Source organism: Sorex fumeus, unplaced genomic scaffold (assembly GCF_029834395.1).
Source record: "Sorex fumeus unplaced genomic scaffold, SorFum_2.1 ptg000034l, whole genome shotgun sequence".
NCBI lineage: Eukaryota > Metazoa > Chordata > Mammalia > Eulipotyphla > Soricidae > Sorex > Sorex fumeus.
Genome location: NW_026606091.1, coordinates 29,677,918 through 29,698,617, shown reverse-complemented (window position 1 = coordinate 29,698,617; position 20,700 = coordinate 29,677,918). Strand labels below are relative to the sequence as shown.

The window sequence follows — 20,700 nt, the reverse complement described above, 5'->3', positions numbered from 1 at the left end:
AAAGCAGCAGTAAGGTGATCTATAACATGTTTCGTTTTTTCCCCGGCATGTAGTGAGGCAAAAATCATGCCCGAGTGTGTGTCTATCGAGACATGGAGATAATGCCGGTTTCCCAATGAGTTAGTGTGGGTCACATCCATTTGCCAAATACCATTTGCTCTCAGTCCTCTAGGATTGACTCCCAGGGATGGGGAATGTATATAAGGAGCGCAAGTGGGACAGACAGTGGTTATGGAGAGAGCCTCAGCTTTGGAACAACCCGTATGAAAACGAAGAGACTGGGAATTAAGGTGGAATTTTTTATGTAGCTGCATGGCCTTATCACATTCTAGGGATGTCATTATTAAGCGGGTAGCTTTATCTGCTCGTTCATTGCCTTCTGCAAGGGGTCCCGGGAGGCCAGAGTGTCCTCTAATATGACCCACAAAGAGGGGGTCCTTTCTGGCCCAAATCAACAGTTTGTAATTGAGATAAAATTACAATGTTTGTAATTGAGATAAAATTTTCGAGCCCTCACCTATGTGGGGTGCTGTTTCTAATCGGGGGAAGATATTAGCAACATACACACTATCAGTGTAAATATTGAGGGGCTCATTAGGGAATGTCTGCAAGGCCAATAATACAGCAGATACTTCTGCAAATTGTGCCGAGGTCTCAGCAAGCTGTATGGCGTGAACATCCTGCCCATCAACCACTAAGGCTCGACCGCGCTTAGAGCCATCAGTGAAGAGGGTCCGTGCACCCGGAAGGGGGGTGGTCTTTATGATTCGAGGGAAGATAATAGGGCAAATCCTGAAGCTTTGCAGGAGTTTATGTTTGGGATATGCCTGTGTAATTTGGCCTTTAAAGGAGCAGACAAAAAGGCACCAGGAATCATCATATTGCATCAGATTATTAATCATGTCTTTGGAATAGGGAACGACCAATATGTCCATATCCTTAGCAAAGAGTGCACACCCTGTGGTTCTAGCCTTCCAGAGTAATTGAGAAACTAAGGTGGGATAGGGAATCACCGTTCAGGTGGGGGAAGCTGAGAGGTGGACCCAGTATAATGGACCAATCTGCCAGAAAACTCCAGTTGGGGCAAACTCTGAAGCAAGCACTATAAATTGTAGTGGTAGATTGTAATCAATATGGTGTATTTGCATTTCTTCTAAGGCATGCTCTGCTTTTCTAAGAGCCAATTGTGCCTCTGGGGTCAATTGACAAGGTGAGGAGGGGTCAGAATCCCCCTTCAATAGTTCAAAAAGAGGCTTGAGCTCTCCCGTGGGCAGGGAGAAGGATGGTCGGAGCCATTGGAGTTCTCCCAAAAACTGTTGCCACTGGTGTAGAGTCTTTAAATGAGAGGTGGCAAACTATATTTTTTGAGGCACTATTCCCACCGTGTTAATGGTGTATCCTAAATATCTGTATGGGTGGGAGAGCTGTACCTTGTCCGGGGAGATTACAAGGCCTGCTGATTCCAGGGCGACCCGGACATGATCATAGAGTTGAAGTAACAGGTCTTTGGTGGGGCAGGCGGCTAAGATGCCATCCATATAATGAATCCAAAGTGCACTGGGGAAACGAGCCCGGACTGGCGCTAAAACCGCTGAAACATATATCTGACACATAGTGGGACTATTAGTCATGCCCTGGGGAAGGACTACCCATTGCTAGCACTGATAGGGCTCCTGAAAATTGGGGGAAGGTAGAGAGAAGGCAAATCTTTGACAATCTTTAGGAGCTAATGGAATATTGAAAAAACAATCTTTAAGATCTATCACTAACAATTACCAGGACTTTGGTATAGCGGAGGGATGGGGGAGCCCTGGCTGCAGGGCCCCCATTGGATGCATGGTGGCATTGACTGCTCTGAGATCTTGCAATAATCTCCACCCGCCTGTCCTTTTCCTTATAACAAAGATTGGGGTATTCCAGGGAGATGTGGATGGGGTAATGTGCCCCTTTTCTAATTGCTCAGACACTAGGGCATGTGCGGCCTGTAATTTCTCTTTAGGTAGGGGCCACTGCTCCACCCAGACTGGATCATCTGATTTCCAGGTAAATGGGGTGGGAGGCTGCTCGACAGTGGCCCTGATTAAAAAGGGCTAGTTTCTTCCAGTTCCTCAATGTGCATTAAAGTCACGGGATTTTCCTGCCCGGAGGATGGGCAGTCACTAGTGATATGGGCTATGGTCTTAAAGGAGACTGGCGATATCTGCGAGCGACTGGGTGATGTAACCAGAACCATGCCCATAGCTGAGAGTATATCTTGTCCCCAAAGATTGGTGGGGAGGTCTGGGACAATATAAGGCTGGAACTGGCCCTTATGGCCCTCGGCGTCCTCCCAGGTCAATACTTGGGCGCTACGGCTGGGTCGGACTTGGCCAAGTCCTTGCAAAACGGCTGTAGCCATTGTGGCAGGCCAGTTGGCAGGCCAATATTTACTGGATATGACTGAGACATCCGCCCCAGTATCTAATAGCCCAGAGAATTCCTTTGAGTTGATTCTTAGCGCATAGCGTGGTCTGGAAGCCATATGGGCAATCCAAAATATTTGGGCTGGATTATCTGAGCAGTCTTCGTTTGTCTGACCCTGGACCGAGAGCGTCGAGGTGGGGTCTTGCCACATCGGGAGGAGGAGTAGGCGTGCAATCAGCTGTCCCTTTTCTATCGTCACAATGCCACGGGGGGAATCTGCCAAGACATGAATTTGTCCTATGTAGCTCTCTGTGATAGATCCTGGGTATATCTGCAATCCTTGCAGGAGAGCCTTTTCTGACCCTAGAATGAGGCCAGTGGTTCCGGGTGGTAGGGGGCCATAGACCCCCGTCTCCAAACTTTCAATTCCCATAGATGGTGTTAGTACCGCCCGGACAGAGGCATAAAGGTCTAGACCTGAGCTGGGAATTGAGGAGCCCCTGACAGAGGGAGGGAAGCTATCTGGAGTGGGCTGATACTTTGACCGGATGTCTGATAGGCCTCCTGCCTGAAGGCTTGCAGGGCCCGAGGCAGGCCCCTCCCGCCGTTTCCCTGTGGCAGTGGATTGCCTAAGTTATTCGGTCGGGAGCTACACTCGGCTGCCCAGTGATTGCCTCTCTTGCATCTGGGACATAGCCCGGGTGATCCCCCCTTCTTCCTCAAGGGGTTGTTGGGACATTCCTTTTTGAAATGGCCTGGCTGTCCGCATTGATAGCAGCCTTGCTTGGGGTTTTGTGGGGAATCCCTGAAAGCCCAGAAACCTGGGAAGTTGCCCAGCTTTGAGCAGGACAAAGGGGGAATGAAAAATCAAGCATTCTTTTACTTGGTCAGTAGGCAACAGTTAAAGAAACTTTGGTATATCTACACAATGGAATACTAAGCAGCTGTTAGAAAGGATGAATTCATGAAATTTACATACAAGTGGTACTACATGGAAAGTACCATGCTAAGTGAAATGAGTCGGAAAGAGAGGGACAGACATAGAAAGACTGCATTCATCTGTAGAATATAAAGTAACAAAATAGGAGACTAACACCCAAGAATAGTCGAGATAAGTACCAGGAGGTTTGCTCCATGGCTTGGAGGTCAGCCACACATGCTGGAAGAAAAGGCAGCTCAGATAGGGAAGGGTGTTGGGAGGGTCCTGCCTAGATGGGAGAAGCATGCTGAAAGTAGACTATAGACCAAACATGAATGCCACTCAATGCCTCTTTTGCAAACCACAGCACCCAAAAGGAGAGAGAGAACAAAAGGGAATGCCCTGCCACAGAGCCAGAGTGGGATGGGGGGAATGGGGGGTGGGAAGGATACTGGGATCCGTGGTGGTGGAGAATGGGCACTAGTGGAGGGATGGGTCTCGATCATTGTATAACTGAAATCCAAACACAAAAATTTGTAAGTCTATAACTGTACCTTATGGTGTTTCACTAATAAAAATTTTTTAAAAAAGGCTGGCCTGGGTGGAGAGGTGGGTGGGCGGGTGTTGGGAGGGAAACTGGAAACATTGGAGGTGGGAAATGTACATTGGTGGAGGGATGGGTGAACAATGATGACTGAAGCCTAATCATGAACAGCTTTGTAAGGGTCTATCTCAGATCCATTCAATGAAAAAAAAGTTTAATAGGAGAATGGCTTATATTTGGATTTATAGAATTAGATGTGTAGTACATTTTCTGAGGTGAAATCCAGAGCTCAGCTGAGGCACTGGGATCTTTATAGAATTGGGGAGATGTGATGCTGGACTTGAGTTTGGAGACAGTGCATGATGAGTAGATCGTTGATTTAAATGTGTCCTGCTTTGAGCACCATTCAACATGTCATTACTTAATCTCTTTTTTAAAAATGATTATTTCATTTACTTTAAGGGGAAACTCTGTATGGGCATTTATAAATGGCAAACAAATTTCATTTGCATTAGATATGGAAGTGGGAAAATGCTGCAGGGAACCTGCAGAGGCCTCTCGGGGTACAGAGATGGGGGTGAGGGACAGGCCCAAGGGACCTTCCCGAGTGGCAGTTTGTGATTGACAGGTACAGGCAGTTACTGGCCTTTAGAAGTTAGGGGGAGTGGTCAGCTCTTTCAGCCCACATGCTCTTTTGAACACGTCCTCCCTTCACATCTCACTGAGTAAGTTTTTTTCAAGAAAACTATCTTGCAGGATTGGAGGGGTGGTCCAGAGGGAAGGGCTTTTGCCTTGTGGACCAGCCAATTCAGATGTGACCCCGGGCACCGCATATGACCCCTGAAACCCCACCAGGAGTCGTCCCTGAGTACAGAGCTAGGAGTAAGGCCTGAGCAACACTGGGTATGTCCCTCCAAAAATGTCCAAGTATAGCAAAAAGAGAGCGGGGGAGAGTTAGAGGGGTGGTTCTGATTGCAGTGGAACTCACTGAAGCATTTGGGAAATTCACACGCACCATTGTAAACCGGTATTCCTTTCGGGATGCAGTGTAGAAAAATCAACGGAAAGTTAAAATTTTTATTTTGAAAAAGATCAAAGAGGCCAGGAAATAGTAGAGCAGGAAGGGCACTTGGGTTATCTGACTTCAATCTCTGGCGCCCCATAGAATCCCTTGAGCATGGCTGGGACTGATCCCTGCTGTGGTTCCAAAACCAAATAAGCAAAAAAACAAGGAAATGTAATATATCAAAAGCTAGAACAGGTGGTGAGGAGTCTGCTTGCATACTTCTATCCTGGGCTGATTCCTGGCACCTCGTATGGATCCTTGAGCTCCATTAGGGGTGATCCCTGAGCACAGGACAGGAGACAGGGTCCCCAGTCAAGGGAGGTCTCATCTCTTAGGCCCCTGGAGCAAGACCATGGGGGCCTGTGCAGGGCACAGATTGCCCAGGCGCTGCCAGCCTTGGGCCTGGGAGTCGGTGCTTGACCTCCACATCCCTGGACCAAGAGTAGGATGCCCTGGCTGCCTGTCCTCACTCCCAGCCTTGCGCCCACAGGTGGGACTGCAGGACAAACAGGTGAGTGTCCGCGGCAGCAACAGGACTAGGATCTCGGCCTCCCGCAGTAGGACGTGGCCTCTGACCAGTGTCGGTCTCTGAGAATGAGCAGGAGGAGGAGCAGGTGCTACTGCAGAGCCAGCTCCAGATCGGCTGCAAGGGGAGTGAATCAGGACAAGGTGGATATGGAGAAATGACAGAAGGTGCCGGGGGAGACCCACTGTGAGGGTAGGAGCCTGCCAGGGGTGGTGGGAGGAAGGACAGGCCAGGACGCCACCTACTATAATATATCAAAATCTAGAAGAGGCTAGAGGGGTTTTGGGGGTGCGGATTGGCCCTCACTGCACAGAGAGGGTCCTAGTAGCGGGAAGGCTGCTGGGTCGAGGTAGGGGTAGGCCCCATCTCTTAGGACTTTGGAGAAAGACCCCCAGGGGAATGTGCAGGGGACAGGTTACCTGATGTGCTGTTTTCCTTGGGCCTGTGTGTGAGTGTCTGGGCCCTGAATGTTGTGGTGGGATCTAGACAGCCTTCGGCCCTGTCTCATGACAGAAATGTGCATGCAAGAACAGAAGGTGCAGTGCCTGCAGCCTGGAATGCTTCTGCTGGTATCAAAAGCAGCACACAGCTGGAACCCCACACCTGGATGTCCCACTCACCTGGGCTCCAAGGTCGAGCAGGTTCTGAGGCACAAGCCGCTCATGGACCAGCTGCAGCAGGTGCTAACCAAGCAGCAGGCCCTGCTAGAGGCCACCTTCCGGGAGCTGAGGGAAACCCAGGTGAGGGGATGGGCAGGGGCTCAGGGACAGGAAGGCGCATCAGGCCCTAGACCTGCCTACTCACCTGGGTCTTCATCTTTAGGGGATCCTCAGTCCTGAAATCAGGAGCAACTGAGCCCCAGGCCTTTCTGGAAATCCAAGGGTACCCTGAAGAGGGTGAGTGGTGTGGTGGGTCACCAGGAGGGAGAAGTTCCTGATGGGGATCTGGAGGTAGGGCTATATGGGAGGTAGAGCCAGGCGGGACCCCTGAGATGCCTCCACCTTCCTTGCTTGGCTGAGACCCTGGAGTGCCCCATAGTCAATCCAGTGTCGAAGAACACGGAGTTGGAGGTGAACATAGTGGAGGTTTGTGAGACCATGACCTTTATGGAACTCGAGGTGATGGTCATGGAGGACAGGCTGGTGGCGTGTGAGAAGACTAAGGATCTGGATGACTAAGGTCTGAGACTAAGGTCTGGTGTCCAGACCTGGGGAGCGGGATGATGGATTCATGAAATTTACATACAAGTGGTACTACATGGAAAGTACCATGCTAAGTGAAATGAGTCGGAAAGAGAGGGACAGACATAGAAAGACTGCATTCATCTGTAGAATATAAAGTAACAAAATAGGAGACTAACACCCAAGAATAGTCGAGATAAGTACCAGGAGGTTTGCTCCATGGCTTGGAGGTCAGCCACACATGCTGGAAGAAAAGGCAGCTCAGATAGGGAAGGGAGCACCAAGTAAAGGGTGTTGGGAGGGTCCTGCCTAGATGGGAGAAGCATGCTGAAAGTAGACTATAGACCAAACATGAATGCCACTCAATGCCTCTTTTGCAAACCACAGCACCCAAAAGGAGAGAGAGAACAAAAGGGAATGCCCTGCCACAGAGCCAGAGTGGGATGGGGGGAATGGGGGGTGGGAAGGATACTGGGATCCGTGGTGGTGGAGAATGGGCACTAGTGGAGGGATGGGTCTCGATCATTGTATAACTGAAATCCAAACACAAAAATTTGTAAGTCTATAACTGTACCTTATGGTGTTTCACTAATAAAAATTTTTTTTTTTTTTTTTTTTTTTTTTTTTTTTTCCCCTTTATTTTATTTTATTTTTTTTAAAGTTGTAGATTTACAATTTTTTGTGCTTTGGTTTCAATTATACAATGATCAGATACCCATCCCTCCACCAGTGCCCATTTTCCACCACCATGGATAATATCCCTCCCACCCCCATCCCCCCATCCCCCCGTCTCTGTGGCAGGGCAATCCCCTGTGTTCTCTCTCTCCTTTTGGGTGTTGTGGTCTGCAAAAGAGGAATTGAGTGGCAAACATGTTCAGTCCATAGTCTACTTTCGACATGCATCTCCCCTCCTGGGAGGATCCTCCAAACATCCTTTATTTGGTGCTCCCTTCTCTATCTGAATAGCCCTTTCCTCTAGGATACCCGGCTGGCCTCTAAGTTATGGAGTAATCCTCCTGGTGCTGATCTCAGCTATTCTTGGGTATTAATCTCATACTTTGTTACTTTATATCCCCCAGATGAATGCAATCTTTCTATGTCTATCCCTCTCTTTCTGACTCATTTCGCTTAGCATGATACTTTCCATATTGTACCACTTGTATGTAAATTTCATGACTTCATCTTTTCTAAGAGCTACATAGTACTCCATTGTGTAGATGTACCAAAGTTTCTTTAACCAGTCATCTGTTCTTGGGCATTCAGGTTTCTTCCAGTTTCTGGCTATTGTAAAGAGGGCTGCAATGAACAAACAAGTGCAGATGTCACTTCGACTATACATTTTTGCCTCTCTGGGATATATTCCCAGGAGATAAAAAGCATATGATCATATCAATAGATGCAGAGAAAGCATTTGATAAGATCCAGCACCCCTTTATGATGAAAACCCTAGCCAAAATGGGTATAGAGGGGACCTTCCTCAACATAATTAAAGCCATCTACCACAAGCCTACAGCAAGCATCATCCTCAATGGGGAAAAACTGAGAGCCTTCCCTCTAAGATCAGGGACGAGACAGGGATGCCCACTCTCTCCACTGCTGTTCAATATAGTACTGGAAGTACTTGCAATAGCGATTAGGCAGGAAAAAGATATTAAGGGCATTCAGGTAGGAAAGGAAGAAATCAAGCTCTCACTATTCGCAGATGATATGATACTCTACTTAGAGAACCCAATAACTTCCACCAAAAAACTCTTAGAAACAATAGACTCGTATAGTAAAGTTGCAGGTTATAAAATCAATACCCAAAAGTCCATGGCTTTCCTATACGCAAACAGTGAGAGAGAAGAAAGCAACATGAAAAAAACAATCCCATTCACAATTGTGCCCCAGAAAATCAAGTACCTAGGAATCAGCTTAACTAAGGAAGTAAAGGACCTGTACAAAGAAAACTAATAAAAATTTTTTAAAAAAGGCTGGCCTGGGTGGAGAGGTGGGTGGGCGGGTGTTGGGAGGGAAACTGGAAACATTGGAGGTGGGCAATGTACACTGGTGGAGGGATGGGTGAACAATGATGACTGAAGCCTAATCATGAACAGCTTTGTAAGGGTCTATCTCAGATCCATTCAATGAAAAAAAAGTTTAATAGGAGAATGGCTTATATTTGGATTTATAGAATTAGATGTGTAGTACATTTTCTGAGGTAAAGTCCAGAGCTCAGCTGAGGCGCAGGGATCGTTATAGAATTGGGGAGATGTGATGCTAGACTTGAGTTTGGAAAGAGTCCATGACAGGTAGATCAGTGGTTCAAATGTGTCCTGCTTTGAGCACCACTCAACATGTCATTACTTAATTTCTTTTTTAAAAATGATTATTTCATTGACTTTAAGGGGAAACTCTGTATGGGCATTTATAAATGGCAAACAAATTTCATTTGCATTAGATGTGGAAGTGGGAAAATGCTGCAGGGAACCTGCAGAGGCCTCTCAGGGTACAGAGATGGGGGTGGGGGACAGGTCCAAGGGAACTTCCCTAGTGGCAGTTTGTGATTGAAAGGTACAGGCAGTTACTGGCCATTAGATGTTAGGGGGAGTGGTCAGCTCTTTCAGCTCACATTCTGTTTTGAACACGTCCTCCCTTCACATCTTACTGTGTAAGTTTCTTTCAAGAAAACTATCTTGCAGGATTGGAAAGGTAGTCCAGAGGGTAGGGCATTTGCCTTGTGGACAGCCAATTCAGATGTGACCCCGGGCACCGCATATGATCCCGAAGCCCCACCAGGAGTCGTCCCTGAGTACAGAGCCAGGAGTGAGGCCTGAGCAACACTGGGTATGTCCCTCCATAAATGTCCAAGTACAGCAAAAAGAGGAGAGGGAAGAGTGGGACGGGCGGTTCTGATTGCAGTGGGACTCACTGGAGCATTTGGGAATTTCACACGCCCCATTGTAAACTGGTATTCCTTTTGGGATGCAATATAGCAAAATCAATGGAAAGTTAAAATTTGTATTTTGAAAAAGATCAAAGAGGTTGGGAGATAGTAGAGCGGGAAGGGCACTTGGGCTATCTGACTTCAATCTGTGGCATCCCATAGAGTCCTTTGAGCATGGCTGGGACTGATCCCTGCTGTGGTTCCAAAACCAAAGAAGCAAACAAACAAAGAAATGTAATATATCAAAAGCTAGAACAGGTGGTAAGGTGTCTGCTTTGCATAATTCTATCCTGGATTGATTCCTGGCACCTACTATGGATCCTTGAGCACCATTAGGGGTGATCCCTGAGCACAGGACAGGAGACAGGGTCCCCAGTCAAGGGAGGTCTCATCTCTTAGGCCGCTGGAGCAAGAGCATGGGGGCCTGTGCAGGGGACAGATTGCCCAGGCGCTGCCAGCCTTGGGCCTGGGAGTCGGTGCTTGACCTCCACATCCCTCGACCCAGAGCAGGATGCCCTGGCTGCCTGTCCTCACTCCCAGCCTTGTGCCCACAGGTGGGACTGCAGGACAAACAGGTGAGTGTCTGCGGCAGCAACAGGACTGGGATCTCGGCTTCCCGCAGTAGGACGTGGCCTCTGACCAGTGTCGGTCTCTCAGAATGAGCAGGAGGAGGAGCAGGTGCTACTGCAGAGTCAGCTCCGGATCAGCTGCAAGGGGAGTGAACCAGGACAAGGTGGATATGGAGAAATGACAGAAGGTGCCGGGGGAGACCCACTGTGAGGGTTGGAGCCCGCCTGCGGTGGTGGGAGGAAGGACAGGCCAGGACGCCACCCACTATAATATATCAAAATCTAGAAAAGGCTAGAGGGGTTGTGGGTGTGTGGACTGGCCCTCACTACACACAGAGGGTCCTAGTAGCGGGGAAGCTGCCGGGTCGAGGTAGGGGTGCCTGCAGCCTAGAATGCTTCTGCTGGTACCAAAAGTAGCACACAGCTGCAACCCCACACCTGAATGCCCCACTCACATGGGCTCCAAGGTCGAGCAGGTGCTGAGGCACAATTCGCTCATGGAACCGCTGCAGCAGGTGCTAACAAGGCAGCAGGCCCTGCTGGAGGCCACCTTCAGGGAGCTGAGGGAAACCCAGGTGAGGGGGTGGCCAGGGGCTCAGGGACAGGAAGGCGCATCAGGCCCTAGACCTGCCTACTCACCTGGTGCCTTCATCTTTAGGGGATCCTCAGTCCTGAAATCAGGAGCAACTGAGCCCCAGGCCTTACTGGAATCCCAAGGGTACCCTGAAGAGGGTGAGTAGTGGGGTAGGTCTCCAGGAGGGAGAAGTTCCTGATGGGGATCTGGAGGTGGGGCTATATGGGAGGTGGAGCCATGCGGGACCCCTGAGATGCCTCCACTTTCCTTGCTTGGCTGAGACCCTGGAGTGCCCAATAGTCAATCCAGTGTCGAAGAACACGGAGTTGGAGGTGAACATAGTGGAGGTTTGTGAGACCATGACCTCTATGGAACTCGAGGTGATGGTCACGAAGGACAGGCTGGTGGCATGGGAGAAGTCTAAGTATCTGGATGACTAAGGTTTGAGACTAAGGTCTGGTGTCCAGACCTGGGGAGCGGGATGATGGATTGTGTGAAGAACCCAGAGAGACCCTCCTGTTCCTGTCTGTGAGGAATAGGAGGCCGCAGATCTCAGATCTGGATCCTGTAATGACCTGTCCCCAAATAACCAGAATCCAGCTCTTCCGCTCGATTTCAGCTGGCAAGCTTGTTCACCATTAATCCACATTTTCTACCCTGATGATGTACCCTGTGTTCTTCAATTTCAACTAATCTAGCCCTGATACAGTTCTTCCCACCCTCCTCCTTCCTCCCTCCTCCCCACTCTTCCACTTTCCCTCAGCACTAGACCCTAGGGATCAAGGGGGCAGAAAGGTCCCCCAACACTAGACCGCAGGGATCAGTGGGACAAAAATGTCTCCTACCTCTAGGCACCAGGGATGTTGGGAGCAGAAATTTAAACTGGGCCACACTCCAACCTCAGACATGATAGCTCCAAAAGCGAAACAAGGGCTTGAGGTGGGTGCTCTCCCTCCCCAGTACACAGTCCCGTTTCTCCATATGGCAGCCCTGAAGCTAATGGGGGCTGGAAACATCAGAGCAACCAGTTCTAGACACTCTTTGGGGGCTGGTTGGGCACTAATGAATTGAGGAGAAGAGAGAGGAAGGAGGCATGCTGGGTCACTCTCTGACAGTCACTGTCCTATTTCCAAGCTTGTTTCAATAAATGGATCCATCCCAGGCCATGTGGGTATGTGTCTTGGGCGAGGTGTGTCCTGCCAGCAGTTGGCAGTTGCTTCTAGATTGTGGGTGGCCCTTGCCATGAGATTCACCATGTCTAGAGCCTGTCATCTGCATGCCCCTGAGTACGATGTTAATGACCCCAGGAGAGTACCTCTAAGATTTGGAGTGGTAACATTCAAAATATGGTGGTGGGAAGGTACGATGGTGGTGGAATTGGTGTTTGAATATTAAATGTAATAAATTATTGTAAACAACTTTATAAAAACAAAATAAAAATTTGCAAAAATGTCAGCAAAATTTAAAGCATGAAAAGAGAACAGAAAAATCAAAGATACACCAATCTAATACTTTTTTTTAATAAAAAAAAGCAGTGGCGTCTAAGCTATAAAGATAACCCACAGAATGGGAAAATTTATTTACCCAATACCTAGCTGATAAAATGTTAATATCCAAGTTATATAGCACATTGGTAGAACTTTACAAAAAAAAATATCTCCCAACCCCATCAAACAAATGCAGAGAGGAATAATGAACAGAAACTTCCTCCAAGAAGAAATTCAAGGGCTGGAGCGATACTACAGTGGTAGGTTGTTGCTTTGCACGTGGCTGATCTGGGTTTGATCCCCGCCATCCTACGGGCTACACCCGCCTTGGAACCCCAAGTGTTCTGTGAGAAACAGAAGGGAGTGTCCTTCCTAAAGACACCCCATGCACACCCCATCCTCCCTCTCACCTAGAGGTGGAAATCACACCCAGATCCAAGACAGACCTGAGCCAACAACCCGTCAAAGACAACTTGTGTTGGCAGAAGATCAGACAGACTGTGATGCCCGTGAGGTAAGGAGGCTGCAGACACCCAGCCCAGGGCACAAAGTGACCTGCCTGAAAGTGATGTGTTCCCCCCAGGAGTCAGAAATGGTTCAACAGAATTTTTACTCACCTGTAATTCTGTCATTTACCTACCCTGTCAAAATCATATTCATCTACCCCAACCTTGTCTTTCTTCCCTCTTCCTTCCCGCCCTTCTCCTCTCCCCCTCCTCCTTCCTGCACCCTCCCTTCTCCCCTCCTCTGCCCCTTCCCATTGAGGAATGGGCTATGGGGCTATGAGGCTATGGGGCTACACAAAGCAATTGCAGACGTGCCCCCATGGCAGGGATGCTGCGTACTAGGAGTGGCGAGTTGACCCAAACAGAACAACATTGAGACTCACTCTGCATGTAAAGAAGTTACACAGTCTCCAAGGAAACTCAGCTAGAGAAGAGGGCAACAAATAAAGGGTGTTGGGTGGATCCTCCCAGGTTGGGAGATGCATGCTGAAAGTAGACTATAGACCAAACATGACTACTACTCAGTGCCTCTCTTGCAAACCACAACACCCAAATGGAGAGAGAGAGAGAGAAAATGGGGGAATGCACTGCCAAAAAGGCAGGGTGGGAAGGGGGTTGGGGGGTGGGAGGAATGCTGGGACCCGTGGTGGTCGAGGATGGCTGCTGGTAGAGGAATGGGTACTTGATCATTGTGTGACTGAAACCATGGCACAAAAATTTATAAGTCTACAATTGCACCTCATGGTGTTTCACTAATAAAAAAATAAAAAGAAAATTCTTGGATTAAAAAAAAAAGGTACACAGCCTCCAACACATCCATATGTGCAGGAACAAACTCAAAATATAAAATAAAAACCCAATCAAAAAATATATCCAAAGAAATAAATTTCAATTTTCAATATGAAAATTAAGGGATCATGGGATCTAACCATGTTTCACGCTTGTCCGTATCCCTCTGCGAGCGCACCCCCCTCCAGCCTTTCCAGAGGGATTCAGGGCTTCTTTCTTATGGTCTTTACCTGGATGCCACTCAAGTTGGATACTGCTCCTGAACTGTTCAGTGGTTCTGAGCAAGAGATTTCATCCACTGCTTCTTGCAAGTCAGAGGATGGGGTCCCATCGGATTAGCAAAAAGGCTGGGGTCGCGAAAGTTAGAGTGGGTTTTCACATCAAAATCTAGAGTTGCAAAAGTTAGATGTGGGTTATCACATCATAATCCCAGGGACTGTGCCATCTGGGCAATTGGTAGCCACTGGGGCCCTTTGTTAGTCATCAGTGTCACCCCTGAATGGGGACCTGGAGGTAGATAGTTTGTTTACCTCTGTGGCACAGCGAGAGATCAGAGCCCCCTGCCTCAGAGACAGGTATGCCCAGACCTCTGCCAATGGCCCTACTCAGGGTCAGGGCACCTAGAACCTGATGCCCTTTCACATGCACAAAGAGGATCAACCTGTTAGCCTCTGGAGCCCTACTGCTGATTTCTTTAGGTTATTTGTTTTTCTTTTTCTCACTTCTAAATGCTCATTCTTCCAGGAGGTCTGGTGCCCAGCCTCAACCAAGAGCTGGAGCAGAGCCTCTGAGGCTCTCCTTCAGTCCTCTTAGGCTTCTGACACAAGGACCTTATCATCTACAGACTGCAGGATGGTCCATTCCAGGGCTCCAAGGAGGATTTTCTTAAGTCCAGAGCCAGGGTCTTCCTGAAGAAGGTGGCCGAGTTTTTGAATCCTTGGGCAACGGGTCCACAGTGACTGAGGTTTCCTCCTGTCTCTGGATCCTTTGGCCCAAAGGCAAACAGGGGTGTGCTTCCTGGAACAATTTGCAAAGGGAGAAACACATCTTTTGAGGTTCAGGCCTGTCAATCATTGGGCACTAGAGGAAAACAGACTCAAGAGAGTGGAAGGGCTGGGTACCACAAGGTGACCAGCAGGAGCGACACACTGACTCGGCGCAGGTCATGACTTCTCAACTGAGGCCAATGGGTTGCTCCCAGTTGAGCTGCATCCCACCACTATTCCTGCCTCCCAGACCTGCACAGTATCTTTCCCTATCCCTAGCCACACCTCATGGGCTACCAGATATTGAGGCTGTCTTTGGAGGCTCACTCCTAGCATGAGTTTACCAGGAGAGGGGCATGATACTGCCATTAGAGGGCGCCTGGAGAGGGTATTTTCCAAAGGGGGAATCCACAGTGTCAAGGTGGACATTTATTTGCGCTTCTAGCTCTGTCAGGAGATCTAATGCCAATAAGGTACTAAAGTTGGGAACAGGGAGAACCTTGTTTCCCATGTGGAACCCCCAGAATCTGCTGAGACCATGGATTCTCGGGCCCAGCAAAAGCAGGGAAGGGCTGCACATCCGATACCTTCATCGAGCTCTGCTTCCTATGTTGCCCTGTCTTGGAGGTCATGGGGCGACCGTTTCCACGAGGCTTTTCTTGGGAGTGTAGGTACCAAGTTACCCTGCCTTCCCTGCCTGCCTGGAGACTCCCTGTAACTCTGTCAGACTGTCCAAGTGGTCCTGGTGTCGGTAGACATTTCTGGAAGCTACCCAACTTTGAATGTCTGCCACTCCCATTCACAGAGGGTCACAGCTGGTCTGGTGTCATATTGGCACTTTGTTATCTCCTGCAGCATGTCATGGCTCTCTGGGGCAATGATCTGGGGCCTGCCCTTTGCCCCTCCTCATCCTCCAACCCTGACCTCTGCTCCTGCTCTGGCTCCCTTCTTTCTCCCTGGCCCTTGTCTTCCCTGCCTGTTCTCGCCTCCTCTAGACCAAGGGCACACTAGAGATACTGGGGTCTGGCCCTAACCACTCCACTGGGGTAGAGCTATCTCCTCTGTACGAGTGGCAGTGCCACCCAGCTGCCATGCTCTCTGCCAACTCCTCCTGTACCCCTGGTGCCACTGCTTGAGTGTCGCTCTTTTTACTTTTGGTCTTGTCTTGCTGCTTTCTCCCCTGCTTGGTAGTGAGTTTTGTTGTTTCACAAATGAGAATTGCAGCACTAATATAACTTTGAGTTTTCAACGACTATGAACTCATACGAACTTTGCCAAAATTTCTGCCTAAAGCTAACTAAAAACCAAGCAGCAGGGACGGGAGTGATAGCACAGTGAGTAGGGTGTTTGCCTTGCACACGGCTGACCTGGATTTGATTCCCAGAATCCCACATGGTTCCCTAAGCACCACCAGGAGTAATTCCTGAGTGCATGAGCCAGGAGTAACCCCTGTGCATCGCTGGGTGTGACCCATAAAGGAAAAAAAGGCACATTTTGGAATGTGGGAGAACATGAGGAGATAATAGTGCTAATGTTATGAACAGCTCCAAAGTCTGAACACCGCACAAGGCAAGAGATCAGTTTTACAGCAGATCTGATGGGCGACGGGGTATTAGCAAGCAGCTGACAGGAAGTATGGAACAAGAAATAACCAAGCTTTCTGGGTGCAAAGAAGGATCTGGAGCATATCAATAACGTAGGAAAATTTGGGGGATTTTCCAAGCTTTCTAAGTTGAACAGTGTTACAGACCACCTCTGGGACATCTCAGGTGATTTCCGTGCTGTCTCATCTCTCCCAGACCCTGTGCCTTATGGCAGCTCCTGCTCTCCAGGGTAGTCTGTCTGAAGTTAGCTTGCGGGAAATGTGGGCAGAGGTCCCCTCTCCTCTTCAGCAGGGCTCAGGAGATCCTAGTAACAGGACTTGAACAGGGTTGAGCCACATCATGGCAAGCACTTTAACCCCAGCAATATCCCTGGGGCCCATTCTTGAAAAGTCTGAAAGTGCTCGGGAGTGGAAGCCTCGGGTTCCACGGGGCTGTCTCCCTGGGCACTGTGCCGTACAGAAGGGGGAGTGAGGCATCTTTAAGGGAGCCCAACTCTACAGGAAGGAGAGTTAGGTTTGGAAGCAGCTGAAAGAAAAGTACTGCTTTGAGCAGGCATTAGTCCAGCAGATAAAGTGATCTTCTTGCACACTGCTGACGTTGGATCAATGGGCCCCTCTAGTTCCACTAGGTATGGTCCCTGAGCTAAGTCAGGAATAAAGCCTGAGCATGTCTGGGTGTGATGCCAACACCCAAAGAAAAGTACTGCAAGCAGACAGGGCCAGCCTTTTCCCAGTGCCCTAAGGACAGATTGCTCAAGTTCTTAGTGGACATAAGAGGGATTTCCCTGTTAGGTGGAGGGGTGAGGGAGGGGAAGGGGGTGACAGCACTGGCCCTCCACTGGTGACTCTGCCTGAGCAGTGACAGTCCACTTGGACAGTCCACAGTGGCCTGACTCAGGCCAGGACTTGGCTGCTGCTTTGACACAAAGGTGTCCTGAAAATGTGAGTGTCAGGGTCCTTAAGAGGGAGAAGCCCCCAATGGGGGTCAGGAGGCAGGATACCCGGGGGGCAGAACCAGGCGGACTCTGCCCCCGAGCCATCCACCTCCCTTGGTTGGCTGAGAGCCTGGGGCTGATCCTCAGTCTATCCATTTTCAGTCAATCTAAGGGCACTGAAGTGGAGGCGAACACAGTGGAGATCATAAAGCCCGAGGAACTAGAGCTGGTAACAGTCAAGAAGGACAAGCTGGCGGTGTGGGGAAGACTGTGCATCTGGAGGCAGAAATGTCCCCCATCACTGGGCACCGGGGATGTGGGGGGCAGAAATGTCCCCCAATAATAGACACTAGTGGTCTGGGAGGCAAAAACAGGCCCCAAGCAGTAGGCACCAGTGACAAGCAGTGCAGAGGTTACCCCTAACTATAGAGAGCAGGGTTCCGAGGACAGAAATGTTCACAATTACTCGGCACCAGGGATGAGCAGAGCTGAAATTTCCTCCAGAAAAAAACACTAGGGAGGTTGGGGAAAATTGTTTTCCAATACTAGACACACTAGCTCTGGGGGGAGAAATGTCCCACAACAGAGAACAGAGCTCAGATAGGAGATATGTTCTCCAAAACTACACAATAAGGAGTCCCAGGAGCAGAAATACTCACCCCCATAGAAATAGTCCAAAGAGTAGCAATAAGAAATGACCACCTCCCAACCCCCCACCATAGACTATATCCCAGGAGAGAGGAGTGGAGAATGCCTGCTCACCCCCGCTTTTCTACCTAAATGTTGAGATATTTCCGGTTTGTGGGCTGTCCTTGCACGGTCCAGGGCATTTTCCACTTTTTGAGTTAAAATTCTGTCCAGAAGGCCAGAAAGAAGTCTCAGGAGACTCAGTACAGGCTTGGGATGCATGAGGTCAAGAACATTCCCTGGCACTACAGGGTCTCCTGATCACAAAGGCTGGAGAAAATAGAGATCCCCACAAACCCCAAACCTCTCAGGTATGTACACAGGCCATGAGGGTCAATGAAGCAGTACTTGGAAGGATCTCAGTGCTTAGAGGAAACACTGATTCAGAGCATCCGATTTTCAAAACGGCACTTGGCTACAACCATCTACCCGTCCTGGCCCAGGGAAAACGAGGCAACACTCAAACCTTCGGTTCATGGGCTACAGACCAAGCAAAAGTCTGAGCCGAGAGCTCCCCCTCCTCCAGTGCACATTTTCTATTCTGGGAAAGGAAGTCCTGAAAAGGATGGAGGCTGGAACAGTCAGCAACTGAGTTCTAGGCACTACCTGGGACAGTTTCGGGGATCATGAATTGGTGGCAGAGGAGAGAGAGGGGAGAGGGCTGAATCAGTCTCCCTGACAGCCACTGTCCTGTTTCCAAGATTGTTTCTACAAATGGATGCATCCCAGCCTGTGTGGGTGTGTGGCATTGGGTGGGTGGGTCCTGCCAGGGAACGGCTCATGCTTCTTGATGAAGCATGAGCTGTCCTGTGGGGGTCTCACCAAGGACCAGAACCTGACATGACATGCCCATGCCCATGGTGCCTGTTGCGTCTACACCCCCTCTGTGTGCCCACCGGGAAGAGCCCCCACCTTGCCCCCAATGCTTAGTGGGTGCCAGGCCCGAGGGTCCGGGTGGGGGTAGGGAGGCCCGTCAGGCCCACCCTGACAGAAGGTGCCGGGGGAGACCCAGTGTGAGGGTTGGAGCCCGCCTGCGGTGGTGGGAGGAAGGACAGGCCAGGACGCCACCCACTATAATGTATCAAAATCTAGAAGAGGCTAGAGGGGTTGTGGGGGTGCGGACTGGCCCTCACTGCACACAGAGGGTCCTAGTACCGGGGAGGCTGCCGGGTCGAGGTATGGGGAGGCCCCCTCTTTTAGGTCTTGGGAGAATGACCCCCTGAGGAATGTGCAGGGGACAGGTTACCCCATGTGCTGTTTTCCTTGGGCCTGTGTGTGAATGTCTGGGCCCTGAATGTTGTGGTGGGATCTGGACAGCCTTCGGCCCTGCCTCATGATAGAGATGTGCACGCAAGACCAGAAGGTGCAGTGTCTGTAGCCTGGAATGCATCTGCTGGTACCAAAAGCAGCACACAGCTGCAACCCCACACCTGAATGACCCCCGCATGTGGGCTTCAAGGTTGAGCAGGTGCTGAGGCACAAGGAGCTCATGGACCAGCTGCAAAAGGTGCTAACAAGGCAGCAGGCCCTGCTGGAGGCCACCTTCAGGGAGCTGAGGGAAACCCAGGTGAGGGGGTGGCCAGGGGCTCAGTGACAGGAAGGCGCATCCGGCTCTAGACCTGCCTACTCACCTGGTGCCTTCATCTTTAGGGGTCCTCAGTCCTGAAATCAGGAGCAACTGAGCCCCAGGCCTTGCTGGATTTCCAAGGGTACCCTGAGGAGGGTGAGTGGTGCGGTGGGTCTCCAGGAGGGAGAAGTTCCTGATGGGGATCTGGAGGTGGGGCTATATGGGAGGTGGAGCCAGGCGGGACCCCTGAGATGCCTCCACCTTCCTTGCTTGGCTGAGACCCTGGAGTGCCCCATAGTCAATCCATTGTCGAAGAACACGGAGTTGGAGGTGAACATAGTGGAGGTTTGTGAGACCATGACCTCTATGGAACTCGAAGTGATGGTCATGAAGGACAGGCTGGTGGCGTGTGAGAAGACTAAGGATCTGGATGACTAAGGTCTGAGACTACGGTCTGGGGTCCAGACCCGGGGAGCGGGATCATGGATTGTGTGAATAACCCAGAGAGACCCTCCTGTTCCTGTCTGTGAGGAACAGGAGGCCGCAGACCTCAGATCCGGATCCTGTAATGACCTGCCCCCAAAAAACCAGAATCCAGCTCGTCAGCTTGAGTTCAGCTGGCAAGCTTTTTCACCATTAATCCACTTTTCTACCCTGATGATGTACCCTGTGTTCTTCAATTCCAACTAATCTAGCCCTGATCCAGTTCTTCCCACCCTCCTCCTTCCTCCCTCTTCCCCGCTCTTCCACTTTCCCTCAGCACTAGACCCTAGGGATCAAGGGGGCAGAAAGGTCCCCCAACACTAGACCGCAGGGATCAGTGGGACAAAAATATCTCCTACCTCTAGGCACCAGGGATGTTGGGAGCAGAAATTTAAACTGGGCCACACTCCAACCTCAGTCATGATAGCTCCAAAAGCCAAACAAGGGCTTGAGGTGGGAGCTCTCCCTCCCCAGTACACAGTCCCGTTTCTCCATATGGCAGCCCTGAAGCTAATGGGGGCTAGAAACATCAGAGCAACCAGTTCTAGACACTCTTTGGGGGCTGGTTGGGCACTAATGAATTGAGGAGAAGAGAGAGGAAGGCGGCATGCTGGGTCACTCTCTGACAGTCACTGTCCTATTTCCAAGCTTGTTTCAATAAATGGATCCATCCCAGGCCATGTGGGTATGTGTCTTGGGCGAGGTGTGTCCTGCCAGCAGTTGGCAGTTGCTTCTAGATTGTGGGTGGCCCTTGCCATGGGATTCACCATGTCTAGAGCCTGTCATCTGCATACCCCTGAGTACGATGTCAATGACCCCAGGAGAGTACCTCTAAGATTTGGAGTGGTAACATTCAAAATATGGTGGTGGGAAGGTACGATGGTGGTGGAATTGGTGTTTGAATATTAAATGTAATAAATTATTGTCAACAACTTTATGAAAACAAAAT

At 49.9% G+C, this 20,700-nt stretch overlaps 1 protein-coding gene across 1 annotated transcript in view; it reads left to right on the top strand.

Annotated features, from left to right (window-relative positions):
• LOC130026620 (polypeptide N-acetylgalactosaminyltransferase 12-like) overlaps positions 1 to 20,700 on the top strand; it is a 124,649-nt gene that overhangs the window by 53,892 nt on the left and 50,057 nt on the right. Inside the window, exon 11 of the mRNA XM_056117456.1 lies at positions 6,091 to 6,198. Coding sequence (XP_055973431.1) covers positions 6,091 to 6,198 — 108 coding nt within the window. The remainder of the gene's footprint in view (positions 1 to 6,090; positions 6,199 to 20,700) is intronic.